A 17,941-nucleotide genomic window follows, 5' to 3' on the forward strand; every position below is an offset into this window, starting at 1 on the left:
AAAGACCCCTGAGCACCCCAGGGCAGAAGTCTGACTTCTAGCTCATATGAAGATGCCACTCACACACTCGCTTGCACAACCCCTTTTTACAGGGATGGGGGTTGTCCCTCATCTCTGAAATTTGCAAAACGATGGAACTTATGTTATGCCAAATATTAAATGACTTCTTTATCAAGCAAAACTTCTTTCATCACTATCACTTCAATTTTTTACCCTTTCTCAATTGTGAAAATTTTCACACATCTTACTTAATACGATACTGCGTTCGTAATAAGCTTGTGCGAAGAGAAGCTGCCACACTTCATTTTCTCAATCAATGATTTTGTTTGACCTGATAATGTTGTTTTTAAAAGCTTGTCAGTTGGATTATCTGGTCATGACACACACTGCATTCATGAATTCATTACAAATCGGACACTGCAAGGTAGATGGTCGCTGAAAATATCTACAAATTTTTCGTCTGAACACAGGTGCTCCGCAAGAGTTCTGTCTCTGTCCCCTGTTTTTCACAGTTTTTGCATAAACATTCAAACATGTTCATTGGTTTTGACTTGTCTCGTCTTGGTGGAAGACAACATCGTGTGCTCGGAACTTCCTATCCAGAGGGTCTAAAACAGACTTACTAAAACTGTTCAGAAAATAAGAAACTGATATCTCACTTGGAAATTAAGGCTGGACCTAAGTAAATCAGCCATAATAAATTTTTCAAATAAAAGACAAGCCCCCGACTTCAATCTATCGTTGAACAAAGTGAATATCTCCTGAACCACATTAAAATTCTAAGAATTTACTTTTCAGCATATTTGTCATTTAAATACAATTTTAACTAATTAGTTCAGAAAGCATCGAAAAGACATGGATATGGTGGTGGTAGCTCCATAAGCCAGTTAACAACCTCCTGACATGAGTGGTCACTTTTGTCTAGGGGTTATGTCATGCAGCTACGAACCCTAACTTTGCGAGTTCGGTCCTCGCACTTCAACCAACGAAAAAAACATTATAAGGTTGTTTTCTACATTCAAGCAATCCAATCACGAACTCATTTGGAAAATTCGAAATATTTCCGTCCAATCAATTCTTACCCAAGCGAGATTTGTTATACCGTGAAAACAAAAACCTTTTTACTTGTACAGAAACTAGCTCTTTACCAACAAAGGCTATCATATTTAACCCTTTGAATTCGGGTGGGGCCTCTCACTCAGCATTCAAACGGTGCATCATTCTGACTTTTATATATTTATTTTTCCATTTTGCCTACGCCTACGGCATGGTAAAAAGATGTAGATTAATTCTTCAAAGAAATTCGACTTAAAACAATTATGTATATTTATTTTTCAGAGCAATAAACAAACCTTTGTATTAGGTAAACAATTATTCATCGAATTACTTTTCCGAGTGCAAAGGGTTAGTTGGATTGAATTTGTAGTCGAAACATTGTCTGTCTGTCCTAAATGGGGTGTTATCGATTCAAATGACCATCTTCTTTTATCATACATTTTCTTTGACGTCAAAGAAATAAGTGTCGTTATGATTTAGCTCTGTTTGTGTCTTTCAATACCACTATTTGCGTCATTTCTATTTTGCAATGAAAAGGCTATTTTGCCGTCCTACTTTTTTTGCATTCTACAAAAATCTTCGACTCTTTTCCTAAATTTAACTTTTCTCTTGTTATTTAAAGCATCACTGGCAAAGCCTTATTTTTCCTAATAGCACAAGCCAGTAAACTTCAACTTCAACTTATTTTAAGTTGGCCATGTGGTTGTAATCGATTGTTTTGAAGTCTCCTAACATACAAAACTAATCTACAAATTTTTAAAATGGAAAAGCGCTTTAAGCATCTTATAGTCGATTCAGGTGCTTTTATTAAAAGATCGCCTGTACACGTAAGTTTCTAAAATCGTATCTTACCCTTTTCGTAAGTTGCTTACTTTGAAAAGAAATGTAATAAACATATTATATTAAAATAAATCAAAGGATCATTTGCAAAACTTGAATTTTCATGTAGCATTAGTTGGTAAAAACGTCTTTTTTTTTTTTATCTTCAGCTAAGAGAAGCCAATAGTAAAAACTTCTAATCACCATGATGGGGAAGCTTTAAAGCCTTAACCCGTCAGCGCAAGAACAGGATCGTTTTGACCTTATCTTTTCTTTTTTCTTCAGAAAACTTTGGAATTTATAAAAGTGTATACCATTTTCTTCCTATACCTTGATGGGGGAGGATATTAAAATAGCAGAAATCGATGAAACAGTGTGTGTCATGTTTTTACATAAGGGTTGGTATCAGATTAACCGTTGCATGTATTAACTTACAAATTCATTTAATAGTAAGGCTTTGACTGCATATGAACATAAGCAGCAGAGATTTCGAGATTTTTTCGCAAATAATCCTATTGGTAGTGAAGGTAATTGTTTAGGTTCATTAGATATTGATGAAACTTTGAAAAATGATCAAGAACGAATATAGAATCAGAACAAAATGCAAATTCTAAATACTCTAGAAAATTTGCTCGAAAGTCTTTTCCTGCTGGTAAAAAAAAGTAGCAAATCCTGTTATAAATTATATCATCTGTTTGAAATTTATGTTAAAAATATATTTTATTCTCAATAAAAAATGAAAAAAAAAAAAAAAAAAAAGGTCTTTTGAGAATGTATATAAAAATGAAAGTTCAAAAGCTATGCGTTCTCATAATTGCATGTTTAAGCTTCTTTTCCTAGAACATTTTAAATGTAAACTATAACCAAATATCAGTCTTTGTATTCTTTCAATACTTTTATACATAAAAGAAGGCTACTAAATTTAAAAAGAATAAGTTTTATATTATTAGAATGGGGAAAAAGGAAATGAATACAGAAAAAATATAAGGAAAAAAAGGAGTGAAGTTCAATTTTAGTTTTTCTTATTAAAAATAGCATTTGTGTCTTAAATTGAACATATTTACATGAAAAAAATACTCATATACTCTGACCATATTTTATTTTTATACAAATAGCCAATAAGATAAAGAGTAAGACCTGACGATTTGGGATCAAATTCATCCTGCATATGTGCTAATGTTTAAAAAATTGTGTGTGTATTGAAAAGTTATTGTATTACTTGAAAAATTACTGGCAAATCCTTGTTTTTCAAGTGAAAGAAGCCAGTAAAATTTATCTTCAGAATCCAATTAAATCAAAGTATTTACATCATCTGCTGTTTCCATATAAAATCTAAATGTGTGTACTTCATACTTTTATTGTCTTATTATTTATTGTGATATAATAAGATTCAGTGACATTTGTAGTATTTTTATATTATTGTAAACTGAAACATTAATTTTCTCCAATTGTCAAGATATAGATATTTATAAATATTAGAAAGTGTGAATAGTATTGTAAATCTACTGAATATAACTTGATGTTTCAGCTTTTTTCTACATTTACTTTTTTTTAAAATACTTTTTCATGAGTAATTAAAATTCAGATTTATAATTTTTTTTTTCAATCTTATTAGCTGGAAAATTTCAGCATCTTATTTGCAGGGAAAGAAAAGGAAATTACAAAATTGGATATTACATATTCAATGCATTGATCAATGGAGATACAGCGTGTTCAATCTATTTGAATTATTTTAATATATATTATTAACAGTTATTATTTCAAAAAAATTAAATTTTGGAACAAAAATATGTTTATAGGATTGTTTTCATATAAATAAAGTCTCGTTTTAGATGAAATTATTATTTTCATCTGAAATTGCTGCTATGATATCTTTATACTATCTGTAGGAACACTCACAGAAGGATTTATCATCTGCTTCTGCTTGATTTTATGCACATTGTCATTGACATAATGTAAAATGATTTTTTTAAAAGTATGTATTCCTTTTGTGGAAATGGCTACTGTTGCTAATTCTATATGCGAAATTAAGATGGTTATAAAAATAAGTATATAGAGTGTAACACCTATTTTTAAAACTTACTTATTTATGACTCATACTTATTTTTAGTAATGGCTCATATTATAATAAAAATAAGTATGCGGAGTGTAACTGACTCTTTTTTTTCATTATAGCTTTGTTTATTAGTATATTTTGAAAACTAAAACAAGATTTATTTCGGTTAAAATTTACTGTACGGTCACCCTTGGCGACTTTTTCAAAATATCGCCAAAATGGCATTTTCTTGTGTGAACGAGATTTAAAGAAAACAGCGTACAAAATTCAAATGTTTCCTTACCTTTATCTAATTCATACAAATACCTTAAATTAACATTCTCATTGTACCACATAACATCATTCTCATCAAACATTCTCGCACTTACCTCAGACATTCATCATGCAGCAGCCAGCACGAAAAGAACGCGGGAGCTGAAGATTAAAAAAGCATACGTGCAACGTGGTCGAACGAAAATTAAATAATGGTGGCTACATTCAGTTGACCAATAGGGTTAATGCTATTACCCTATTATAATTAGTTGTCGTGTCAGATGGGGGTTGCCATATAGAAAGATTTATCCCAATGTAAAAAAAATCACGCCAATGGTAACATAACAGTAAATCTGATCCCTTATTTCAAATAGCATTTATGGTACAGCAATATTTTAAATACTTAATTACCAAATTTCTATTTAATTATACAATGTGGATACCATGCTGAAAATGTATCAACTTTCTCTTATTGTACTGTAAATCTAGATAGCACAATAAATTAATTGTCATTCAAGTAAAAAAGAAAAAAAATCTATAATTATTAGTGGAGTTCAATTAATTTTTAAATTTGTGAAAACTTATGCTGTATTTTTCACTCAAGAATGTGAATATTTATATATTTCTTTTTGTCAATTATGTTTTGCCATACTATTACAATTACTGGTTATGAATTGAATTGAGCTATGAAATCATACTTTTTGTACCGAAAATGCCTGTGAGAGTGTATTTACATTCTCTGTGTCCTGTATCTATCATAGAAGTAAATATATGCCATATTTTCTGTAAGCTATTCATTTGTATAAGGTTTCCTTTGTTCTTTTGATGTGATATATTTTTGAAAATTTCTGATAACTAATATAGTAGAATTTCATTTTTTTATATCATAAAAAAAGAACTATGTATTAAAAAGTATACGATTTGATTTTGTGTTTGTTAAAGCTGTCAAGAACTTGTTTTAATTACATAATAAGATACTATAATACCAATTGAGCTAATTTCTCCCTTCTAACAGGAATATGCTGAGCATATATATACTGTTAGAGGTGTTATTAGAGAAATAAAAGACAAAGAAACTTTGCAGGCCTTGCAATTTCTTCCTTATGAGTTGAAGCTTAAAGAACCTTCTCCTGAGAGCTTCAAATATGGTAAGTTTTCCTTATATTTTTAATACACTATTAATTTGGTAATTTATCTTTGAATATTTCATTAAATTTTGATTTGTTATGAAATAGTTTATTTGTACATTTTTTCATAGTATGCAATGTTTACATATATTTTTTGTTGCATTTTGATTATTATTTAGATGATTGTGTACAATTCACTTTATTGCAACTGTTAATCATGTAATAATTGGCATACTTCAGTAGATACTTTATAGGCAGGAGTGGGACAGATCTGGCACAATTTTGTTTGTTTTTTTAATTCGCAAGTTTAGTGAAATAATATGTGCAGTTTATAAAAATGTAACAGTATGTAACTTATTTTTAAATAATATAAGAGCAGGAAAATACAAACAATTTGCTTAGTTAAAAATTGTAACACTTTTGTCCCCTACCTCCCTTATATGAATTAGATATGGGACACATGTAAGGGATGAAGGGACAATGTTTGAGAAAATTAAAATTAATAAATATTGTATTTTGATATCTTTTTCATTCATTCATTTATGGTTTTGGACAAGCCAAACAAGAGCTGATTTTGAAATCTTTATTGGTGCTCCACATCTTGAAAACTTTTTTTTTTACATCCATGTCCACCAATTGTAATATGTAATTATTTAATATATTTTTCTCTTGTTGGATGCTTTTTCTTTTATATTCGTGGTATATTTATTATGAAAATGTAAAATTAAAAATTCTTTTTTAATTTAGAATGATGAAAACTTGGTACTTTTCCGTTAGCCGGGTGCAAGCGAAAGGTTGCCAAATAATGTGAGATTCCGCCAAATTTGTGTTTGGTTTACAATTGGTGACATTTGCGCCAGGCTAATGTACCGAAGCTTTCGGAAAAGTACCGAAAGCTTTAATAAATAATTCGTAATTTAACTGCATTTTTTTCATTGCTTAATATTTGTCATATTGCTTATTACTTTATTATATTTATAGTAAAATTTCCATTAACTGAAATTAAGTGATAAACATGATTTTAGGGAGGGAAATTTTTTTTTAATGTGAAATGATACAGAATGATCAACAGTATCTATTTATATTTTATATGATGCAATGTGTTTAGATATACTGGTGCTCATAAGTAAATTTTTGAAAAAGAGTGGAATTTTTTTTTAATGCATTTTGTTTGGGTTAATGGAAGCTTAGCTTTTTTATTGTTGTTTATTATTCCTTATATTACTTAATATATTTATATATAATTATATAATATAATAATATATACCAGTTTATATATTTTAATAAATTTAAAATCATCAACTTTCTATTGCATTGTAACGCCCCAACAACTAATTTTATTAAACAAAATGAAAAATAAAAATTTTTTATTGTTAACATATTTAGAAAATGTATTGAAATATAATCAAGTATGTCCAATTCCTCTATCTGCAGAATTTTCTTTTAAAATGCATATCACATAAAGCATGATACATTTTAGGTTAATTTGATTATTAGTTTCTAAACACTATAGCTTTGAGTTTATTATACAACTAAAATATTTTTATTTGACAAGTAATAAGACTGAACAAAATCATTGAAAAAAAAAAAAAGAATTTGTATATATTTCTGAGGCATAAAAGGAAGGAGGGAATGGAGGTTTGTTTTCCAGCGTATGCTCCTGAACGAGTTCTTAGCTTGTGCCGGGTTAACAAAATCTAAATATGAAAATATACAAATAATTTAAAATCTGCCAGATTAAAAAAGAAAGCTAAAATAGCCTTCTCTTTATGACAACCCTGAACGTAGAAATCACAAATCCATTCTATAGACTGTGGAATACAATCCAACTTGGCATAGAGAGAATCTCTAGCTGTCTCATGTTTACAGAGGCATATAAATTGTATTAAACACAAATAATAATATAGCTGATATAACAATTAGGATCAAGCAAGGGGCTATAGCTGCTTTATGTAATAGAGAAACTAGAAATAAATTATAATCATTTATTTAAACATAAATGGAATGGATTCCTCCCAACTCTCTCTTATTCTGAATGTAAGCATATTCAGGCAGCAAAGATTAACATTACTTTTTTAATGATCATATTTGCATGCATATAACCATAACCTTGTCCTTTTGGGGTGGAAAAATTTGTGTTTATAAGAGAATATATATATTTATATGTGCTTATTTATATTGGGATTGAATTAATAAGTGAAAGAAAAGGTTGCAAGAAGTAGTAGTAGTCTCTTTAGCAGCCCTGAATTAGGATACGGATAATTAGATTTTAAAAGCAAAAAAATAGGCCATCTTTCACCCCTTCTTCTTATTTGGTTTTATTGAAACTTGGTTTATATTTTAAATGTTTGTGTTTTATTATTCAATGGTGATTATTAGATGGAAGAAATGAAAATATTTTTGAATTTTAACTAACATGTCTTATAAGAAAAAATGATTTTTGTAAGGTTTATTAATATAACTGTCTAAGATCAGATATATAAAATATTGGATTGGAAAATATTAACATATATATTATATGTTGAAATAATTTTATATAAAAAATATATTCTAATAATATTTTTTCTTAACTATATAAAACATACATGGTTTTTCTTTCACTTATCTTAGCACCATATCACAGCAATTATTTGATCTTTTATGGTGATTCGGCTTTCTAAACTTTCTGAATTGATATTAACAATATTTATTTATGCTCTCACATTACATTTATTGCTCCTCAAAATATCTATTTCAGTTGTGGAATATTCAAAGAAGACTGGAGATTATGCAAATTTATCTCTTGTAGATTTGCAGGTTTTAGCACTTACATATCAGCTTGTAAAAGAAAATATTGGCACAGACCATTTAAATAAAGATCCTAAATGCAAGGTATTTGAAGTAATAGTTATTTTAGGAATTTTCTGACACTATTTCATGTGATTATTTTTATGTTATATCATTTTCCATTATTTAAAGCAATAATATTGTAATTTATGCATTTAATTATTACTTTATCACAAGATATCACATCAATTCATTTAATTTTTAATTAACTGTTGTAAAATTGTTGAAAGTGTGAACAATTTGACACATTATTTGATTAATCTCACCTTATGTTTGTTTGAAACCCTTATGTTTTGTTAGCTAATAAATTCAATAGAAATTGATTTTAAAAACATTCTTTTAATAATGCATAAAAAAGTAACAAATTTTATTTAATTATTTTTTTTAATCCTTTATTTGCAATTCATTATAATGATTATGTAGGTTAGCCAACTGACTAGGATAACCTGAAATCGTCAGGGAATTCCAGGAGATTGGAAATAAGTCAGGAAAATTTATTCTAAAGCGGGAAGTTTTTTTTATAAATCAATAATTTCAATTGAAAATGGCAATTTTCTGGTATTTTTTCATTAATAGAATGAAACATCATTGTCAACTAATGAAGATCAAAAATTTACTGATAGTCAAAAACAGAGATCATCCATATTTTTGCATTTACACCAGGTTGGGGAAGATTTATATTTCAGTTTCTGAGAGACTGAAAGTTTGAGTATTGTTATTCATTTTCATTTCTTTATAGACAATTCTTTTTGAAAAGGGACTTTTGGAATGTATTTATTAGTGTTGTATTTTGCACTTAGTCCTGGTTTTGTCTATGGATCAAAGATTCATAATGAAGATGGCAGTTCTTTTTGGTCAGAGTAACCTAGAACATTTGGGTTTGTACTTGATGTAGAAATCTGACTTGACTTCTATTCTTCCTGCAGAGATTAAAGTGTATATTATCATACACTTAAAGGACTGATTCATATTTTTATTTCACTTGGGGCAAAACAAGGAAAGCCACTGATAGTCAACAAAAACTATTTTTTATTTGTCTCTCAGTTTACTGAATAAAGATGGTTAATTTGCTATTTTTACTTCCAGTTTATGTTCCTCAGGCAGGCAGAACTTAACCCAACAGGATACTGATAAACTAATACTGATCTCGCTGACAAATGTGTCAGATTTAAATATTTGTTTGTACTAAATGGTCATTAATGGTAAAATTTATTTCATTTTATTGTTGAAATGAGCAGCTTCAAAATCTTATTGAAATTAGACTAGAACTTAATAGTTTCCCCCATAAATGATTGAATTTTTAGCATTTTGGCTCTGTGCCATTTGTTGGAATTAAAACTCACATGAAATATATTAATGTATTATTATGTATTATATTAATGTATGTTATATTGTTTTTAATTTTTATTAGGTTTCTGATAAACCAGCATTTTCAGATGTGCAGTTAAGTGGATTTTATATTCCAAAAAAGGTAATTTTGTGTCTAAAAAATATATTATTTAGGGATATAGATTTAACACACTTTTAAAATTATTCTTCACTTTAATGGCTCCATTTTTTTCTTCCCATCTTCCAGGATTTGAAGGATCTTCCAGAAAATGAAGCTAATGATAGTACAGAACTTAGTGAACTTCTCCAAAACAATCTTAATGACATTGAAAAAGAGAACTCAAATAGTTTGATTAAAGAAGCAGATAATTTGAAAAATGACAAATCTGAAATAGATATAAATCATTCTAAATCTTTCAATGAAGAAGGAAATGCTGGTGATGTAAAATCAGATGAAGATGCTATTGCTGCATCTAGTGAAGAGAATGATGCTGATGCTGATGATGATGAAGACAGTTGGTTGACACCACAAAATATTGATGAAGCACGTGAAAAAATGGGAGCACTAAAATTGGATTCTTCAGCTGAAGTAGCTTGCATCACGACTGACTTTTGCGTTCAGGTATATAAAATATGAGAAACTTACTGGGTGAACACTCCTAATTTTTATTATGAAACTTCATTTCATTTATTTGCACTTAATAGGTCAAATATTAGAAGTCTAATCTAAAATCAAAGTATTAACACCCTTTGGACTGGCAAGAATTCGATAATTTTACACACATTTTTTTTTTTTAGCCTGGGAACAATGTAATGATCAAAAAAGAATTTTTTTATGTATCTTGTAGGTTTATATAATTAATCAATTTAATTTTTGTTGATTCATCCATTAATACATACTATTCTTATGCCATAATATTTTTGAGTCATCAAAATTTCACACATTTTTTTAATTAAGTAAAATAAAATAAATCACTCAAAATTGCATTCCTACTACCCAAAGTATATTTGTCTTATATTTGGTCACTTTAGATTTAATGATATATTCTGTTGATTGGCTATATTTAGGGACTCTATATAATGGATTGTTCTCTTATATTATTAGAAGTTAATAAATTGACAAATGGCTGTTTTATTTTTAACTGCTACAACAATGTTTAGTTGTTAGTATTTTAAATACTTAAAAAAAAAGGCTTTTATTTAGTTCTTTTATAATTGTTTTACATTTCTTTTCTTTCTTTAGAATGTACTCATTCAGATGGGAATCGATGTTGTATCAATTGATGGTATGCTCATCAAGCAAGCACGTGTCCACATACTCCGGTGTTTTGCATGCTACAAGTGAGAACTGTTTGTCTTTGCATGTTATGTCTGTTCTTAGATTTATATTTAAAAAAATTTTAATGCTAATTGTTATATAATTTTTTCCTCTATCAAACTTATGAAACAAAAGAGCCTTAAATATATATTTTTTATTGTCTGTATTTTTTTAAATACAAGCAATAGCCTCCTGTATTTACTTTTAATCTAACTCGTGTTAGAAAAGATTTGTATTTTCATGGCATTTGCTGACAGTTTATAGAAAGGAAGTTAGTATCATAAAACTTTGCCAAGATTTGTGAAACAAATATTGGCAATACATACTTTTAACAGATTTATTAATTAAATTGAAATAAATTTAGTCTTTAAAAAAAATTACTTCAAAGCCCAAAGTGTTGCAATTTACCAAAGCCCTTTTCTTGGTAATGTATTGATTTTTAGTTTATTTAGTAAATTTGTGAGTGCTTTTGTTCTTCTCTTAGATTTATGTATGAATTGTTCAATTCAAAAATTATTATTTGAATTTAACACATTTTGTTAACGAAAGTGAATTTTATAAGATAGTTTAAAACTGCAAAATTTAACTTCTGAAGCTTATGGATTTCAAATTAGAATAATGTAAATATAGATTTTCAAAATATCTTAAAATTTAAAATTTCTAGTTGCTGTTTTTTTTTTTTTTTTTTTTTAATCTTTTTATATATCTCAATGTAAATAATACTAAATATTTAAAATTATAGAATTTCTTGTTTTTAGGTTTAAAAAATAATTTCAGTAAGGAACACATTTTTATGATTTTTGTTTTTAAAATGGTCACATGAACACTTTTTAGATAGATTTATATTGCCAGATGTTGCTATAGTAAGAATGAAACTATATTATATACTCTAAGAATAATTCATCTGCTCATAAATTTTCAGCAATATTGTCAGAGCATTGCATATCACATTATTTGTAATTCTAGATGGATAATTTCTTTTACTAAATAAGTTTTTTATTGACAGTACAGCAAACTTAATGTTCGCTTAACAAGGAGAATATTATCAGGAAATCAACCTATTCAGGAAAGTCGCTTTTAGCAGACATTGCAAGAAGAGAAAACATGAATAATATCAGATAAATTTGATTTTCTCTAAAATCCAAAACATTTTATTTTTCCGTGTTCAATTTTTTAAAAAATTCATAGAATATTTTTTATTTACATGAAATTAAAAAAGGTTTAAATATGCAAAATATTTGTAAAATATTTATTTAAATTTGATAATATATATTCTTATGTGACATGAAAGTTAAATTCTTGAATAATTTTATGATTATTCATTAAAACATTTTTTTTTTGAAATTCAGCCTTGAACTGGTGTTTTTTAATTTAAAAAGATTCTCTAGTGCTGTTTCATTTATCTGAATTGCTCTCTAAAAATAATATCGATAATGAAATAATAAGTTAAGAAAATATTATTTGAAATAAATGTTAAAAGTGCAAAATTATAAAGGAGAGCAAAACTGAATATTGCTGTAAATTTCAAAATTTATAAAGTTGATTTTTATTATATTTTTTAGTTTAAATTCATATTTATTATTATTATTATTTTTCTGCGAACAATTTTTCCAGAAATTTGTACTTGAAATATTTCTTTTCTTGAAATGAGTAGTATTGATTTTATTGGAATAAATAGTACTGGCTATCTTGGAAAGCCAAGAGAAGTGATTATAGCTATAGCTCTCTCAAGTAGTTTCTTAGTACTTTTCAGAATTAGATACATATCATATTATTATTATTGCTTCCCTAATTATAAATATGCTTGCAGGATATGGTACATATTTTTTCTTTTTCTCCTAGTGGTGTCGTTCAAAGTCAGAGTATTTATCCCTTTGATTTGTGACCACTTTTAGTTGACTTTATTTGCAAGTAAAGATCCAGATATGCATTAAAAAATAATTGGATTAACTACAAAAATATTTTTTGTGTTATCAAAATCTGGCTCTAAGTTCTAATCACTTTCTGCCACACATGCAGGAGAAATTATACACAAATTCGTGTAGAAATACTGGTTGGCTTACCTTTGACTTCAGATGGATGCATTTCCTGAAAAAGGGATACATACCATTCAGTTATAAACAATATATCTCTCCAGTCAAGTGATCTAAACATGGGGCTGCCAGTTTTCTAGAGGCTAGAAAAAAAACTATTATTTTTAATAGATTTAGCATATTTTTTTTCATGAAAGGAAAATTTTGTTGCTAAGAAATTAATGCTAAAACTTTATATAATATTATCTTGATAAATACACAAAATTTACATTGATTTTTTTTCAGATTGTATCAAATATACACATATAGTGTCATCTATTTGCACTTAGGAATGCCATTTAAATATATAGCATTAGCCCATGGAATTGATCATCAAATTATTGAATATTGTGTTTTTTAAAGATTTTTATAATAATCAGCATTTTGGAGTTCATGCAATAATTGCAGCAACCTATTGGCAGTAGCAAACTGTCCAAATTGTTGTTGCTCTCATATACTTGCCATAAAGCATCTACAGAAAATTAATCTCATCATATTCACACTTTTCTGTACCTTATTCTTGTTAAACAACTATATGAATTCAATATAATATATGCTTTTTTTTATTTGATGTTGTTTTTATTTAATTTCTGAGCTTCATTCAAAATCCTTCATATCTGAAGTGGCCCAATTCTTTTTAATTCAAATAATTGAAGTTCTTCCATTAGAACAAAATTTTTCATTATTTATAGGAATTTTTTAAAAAGTTATTGAGTAATATTTTTATGTAGTATAACATTTTTATATTTATATATTTTATAAAATATATATATTAGTAAGTACATATAATATTTTGCATGCATTAAAATCCATCATGTTAATTTCTTGGATGTTTCATGTTCAGAGATACAGTAAATATCATTTGCACTGTTTTATTTACCTTTAAAATAATATGAATGTGTGAATTTTATTTAATTTTAATTTGTCGTTTTTAATTTAATAATATTGTTTATAGAACAACAAATGATATTACAAAAAAGTTTTGCCCAAATTGTGGAAATAAAACTTTGAAAAGAGTTGCAGTCACTGTAAATGATGATGGTACAAAAAATATCCACATTAATTTTAGACGTCCTCTCCAAATCAGGGGAACAAGAGTAAGTATTTTATATCCTTTTAGTTCACTTATCATTTTTTTTTTTGTCACTTAATATCTCAAAACACAAATAGTGTTTTCATTCTTTTATGATGGAAAAGAAAGTTTTATGATTATTGCAAATATGAAATGTGAATCAAAACAAGTAGGAACAATAATTTTTTTTTGGTATTTAATTAAAAATAATTATTGTGAGCATGAAATTTCTCTCATTGTAAACACTCTTCCTATTGTGCTTGAGCAATAAATTAATTTTACTCAAATAATTCACAATAAAAAAAAGTGAGCATTTATTGTTCTGCATTCTTTATTTTTATTAACTTTCCTTCCTAAAATAAAATCAACCCAGATTCATAATGCTTTTTAAATATGTTTATTGTGAAAATACCATGTGGTGAAGTTCATTATCTTAACAGTTAAAGCAATTGGTGTTATTTAAGATTATTGGTGTATTTAAAATAACAAATAAGTGTCATATGCATTAATAAAGAAAAAGCTGACATCCATTTCTAGACTATTAAAAACCAAAATTGTTTATTTTTTTATGGAGGATTATATTTTAGTTTTCATTTTAACTCATGTTTTTGAGATTTAAAATGAAACTTGCATGATGATTTTCTTTTAAAATATTTTTTTTAAAATTTGATGACAGTTAAATCTACTTGATTGGCATTTAGTAGTTTGGGTGCACAGTCTTGTGTATATAGCCATTCAAATTTTGAATAGATCATACCTGGCTGTGTATCAAATGCTCTCACATGATTATAGTATAGGAATTGCAAAGAAAAAGTATCCATTTTATTATTCTTCTCGTTATTTGTGATCCTTGTTCAAATGGTATATTTTCAGATTGAAATTCTAATTTAAACATTTCAATGTTATTTAACTTCAAAAAATGAATCTTTTGGGCTTGAAAAATATAAATACATATGTATTTCAATATTTCTTAAAGATATTATTAACTACCAATAATTTTAAATTAGCTAGCTTCAAATTGATTTTATCAAAAATTTCCATTTTAATAATTTTAATCGATTAAATAAAATTTAATTCTATTGTATAGTTTTTTTTTTGTATGCACTCTATTAACTATAAGCTTTTAATTTGATTAGATTCTTCAAGTTTTGGATTATTATTCAAATTTATTAATGAGTAAAATGCTCTTAACTATGTTAACAACTGTGCCATGATTTTTTTTTTTTTTTTTTTCTTTTCTCTTTTCAGTATTCTTTACCAATGCCAAAGGGTGGTAAGCATGCTATGAATCCTATACTTTGTGAAGATCAACCAATTCCACACAACAGACCTTGCAAGAAAGCACTAGAAAAAATAGATGTTTTAGATGAAGATTATGTTGTGCGTTCTTCACCATTTACTCTAAATGATGTAAACAGCCGAGCTGCTAAGCTTGGTATCCGAGCTAATAGGACTTATCAGACTCGAAGAAACCCAAATGCTAATAAAAGAGGTACTGGAAATAGAAAAAGCAAACGTTAGAAAACTTTAAAAAAGGATTGGTTTTCCATTATTACTATCTTGCATCATTATTGTAATGTTCTTATTTATCATCATGAAATTATCTGTATAAAAAACAGTTTGTAATATAAATGAATTTGATTATTTATTTGGATTTCTCTTTAACAACATCAACAAAATGTTAGATAGAAATATAATTGGCACCATGCACTTGGTTCTTTCTCAGGAAATTGTTATTAAATATAACCTTGTATGTAAAAAATATTATTATATGGTCTAAAAGCCACCAAATATAGAATCTTAGGGTTTTATGATTGTCCCTGATAAAATCTTTCTGTGGACTATATATGAAATTGTTTTGTGAAGCTTCTAATGAGATGACCTTTAGCACAAATCAGTAAATGGGCCAAATGTACAAAGTGATTAATGTTGAATGGGACAAAAAAAAAAAAAAAAAAAAAACTCCGCATAACTGTGAATGCTGTAATTAATTTATTTTTATAAATTAATTAACTTTTGATTAATTGTAATAATTATAATAAATTTTGATTAATTAATTAGAAACTAGAGTTAGCCGAATTTCTAGAACTGTTTTACGTATGTCTCTTCAATGACATGACAAATGTTTATGCAATATTCCAGTTCCAGGCACACTTGTGATAAAATGTCCCTTGTGAACACATCAGTTATTGTAAGTCCTGGAGAAATAGAGGTACAAAAAAAATTTTTTTTAACAATACTCCATAATAAAAAAAAAAAGAAAAGAAATTGCAAGATCGATTAATCTTGGCAATCAAAGCATGTCTTTTAACCCAGCATGGCTAATCTTGCAAAGGGGTAAATGATCATTCAGGTAATGATGTACGTTATGCCATTTTTTTTTTTGAGACTTTGTAAAACAGAATTTATAGATTTTTTCAACTACTTCGGTTTTGGTGGTTATTTCTTCTGGATTAATTTTATTGCATAAGTAGCTGATGTCTGGAAACTCTTTCATTCACCGTTTATTGTTGTGGAGATGCAATAGTTTTTTACCAAATGGCAGGCGAAAGTGTCTGTGTACATTGATAAACTAAGATGATTTGTCATATCCCAAAGCACAGAACACTTTCTAGTGGTTATTTAATTATTGGAAGGATTTTTCCTGTTGCCATATAAAACTCATAAAATTGTAGTTTCAGAATAAATTGGTTGTGGCTAAATAAAACAATTATAGAATTTGTACTATTCTATTCTCTTTGTTCTATTCAATTTGAATCTCAGATGAATAGTTGTGGAACTACAAGAAAAGCAATACCAAATGCCTTTACGTCATGGACCCCCCCCCTCCCCTGCCCCAGAAGCTAACTTTTCATATAAAACTGAGAGTCCTTTTATCACCAGCCATTCAAGAATATTTTACTGTCAATTCTAAATAGCTTTCTCAAAACTTACGATCTGTAGCATGAGACATTTAGTGTCATTGCCAAGCTTAAATAATACTAATAATGATTTCAAGCACTTTTCAGCTGATCTCTTGGGAAATATATATATTACTATATAAAGAGTGTGCTTTCTACTTGTCTTAAGAAGAGGATAGTATTGTGGTTCAATCTATATAAATTCTGATGAGTTATGCTATATGTGTTTGTCATAAGGGCTAAATAATTTAGTAAAAAACTTTCATTTAAAACTTTCAGGTTTTTATTGCAGACAGTATCAATTAATGGTATTTCAAATTAAATATTGATCAAACATGTCATTTACTTGTAAAATGATCAAAATCAATGATTGGACACAGATATATGTCTCCACGCTGACTATTTGTGTTGCTACTGTGTTTTTTATTAAGGAAAGCCATTAATGACAAAAAAAAAAATTCTTTAATCTTTAAATCATATTACCTAAAATTATAATCCATTTTTAAGTTAGCTTGAAAGAAGTTTTAGATATAAACAAATTAAATAAATTTTAAAATGACACAGCTTTAAAAAGTTTTATTTATTCTTTATTGCAAATATTTGGTAAGAAGAGATTTTTTATTCGTATATTTTTAGTTAATCACAAAATGCAATTCAAAAGCATTTTTAAGTTACGAAGTAAAATGAAGAATGAGTTTTATTGATGTATTCATGAATTGACAAAAATGACTTTCAATTTATTTTTATTGATAAGCTCTTAAAAAGCGAGATAAAAAATAACAGTAAAGGATTTATTCAAAATTTCAAGTTTCTTTGATTCGTTACGAAAATGCAACTTGGACTTATGATAAACATTTTATTTAAGAAGGTGAAGAGGGGCGGGATGACGAAAAGGATACCACCTTTTAAAATCCAATAGATGGCACTATTGGTACTAACAATAAACATCACAGAAGTAAGTAAACAAACTTGATGAATACTTACTAGCCAATATATTCCAACTCATTAACCTCCCCCCCCCCAACAAGAAACTTCTTAGCATCAAGGAAAATGCAAAGGCAACTGATATAGCTATGAAACTTTTCGCCCTTGCTGAACACTTGAATTAGAAGTT

General features: G+C 27.6%; 1 protein-coding gene across 1 annotated transcript; it reads left to right on the forward strand.

Moving 5' to 3' along the window:
- Positions 1 to 1,714: 1,714 nt before the first annotated feature.
- Positions 1,715 to 15,559, forward strand: LOC129962079 (RNA-binding protein NOB1-like). The gene is made up of 8 exons (XM_056075798.1): positions 1,715 to 1,883; positions 5,199 to 5,331; positions 8,048 to 8,181; positions 9,548 to 9,607; positions 9,713 to 10,087; positions 10,709 to 10,806; positions 13,811 to 13,952; positions 15,176 to 15,559. Exons 1-8 carry the CDS (start codon positions 1,818 to 1,820, stop codon positions 15,446 to 15,448), a joined length of 1,281 nt encoding a protein of 426 aa, XP_055931773.1. The 5' UTR covers positions 1,715 to 1,817; the 3' UTR covers positions 15,449 to 15,559.
- The last annotated feature ends 2,382 nt before the right edge of the window (positions 15,560 to 17,941 follow it).

Source organism: Argiope bruennichi, chromosome 2, assembly GCF_947563725.1.
Source record: "Argiope bruennichi chromosome 2, qqArgBrue1.1, whole genome shotgun sequence".
Taxonomy (NCBI): Eukaryota; Metazoa; Arthropoda; class Arachnida; order Araneae; family Araneidae; genus Argiope; species Argiope bruennichi.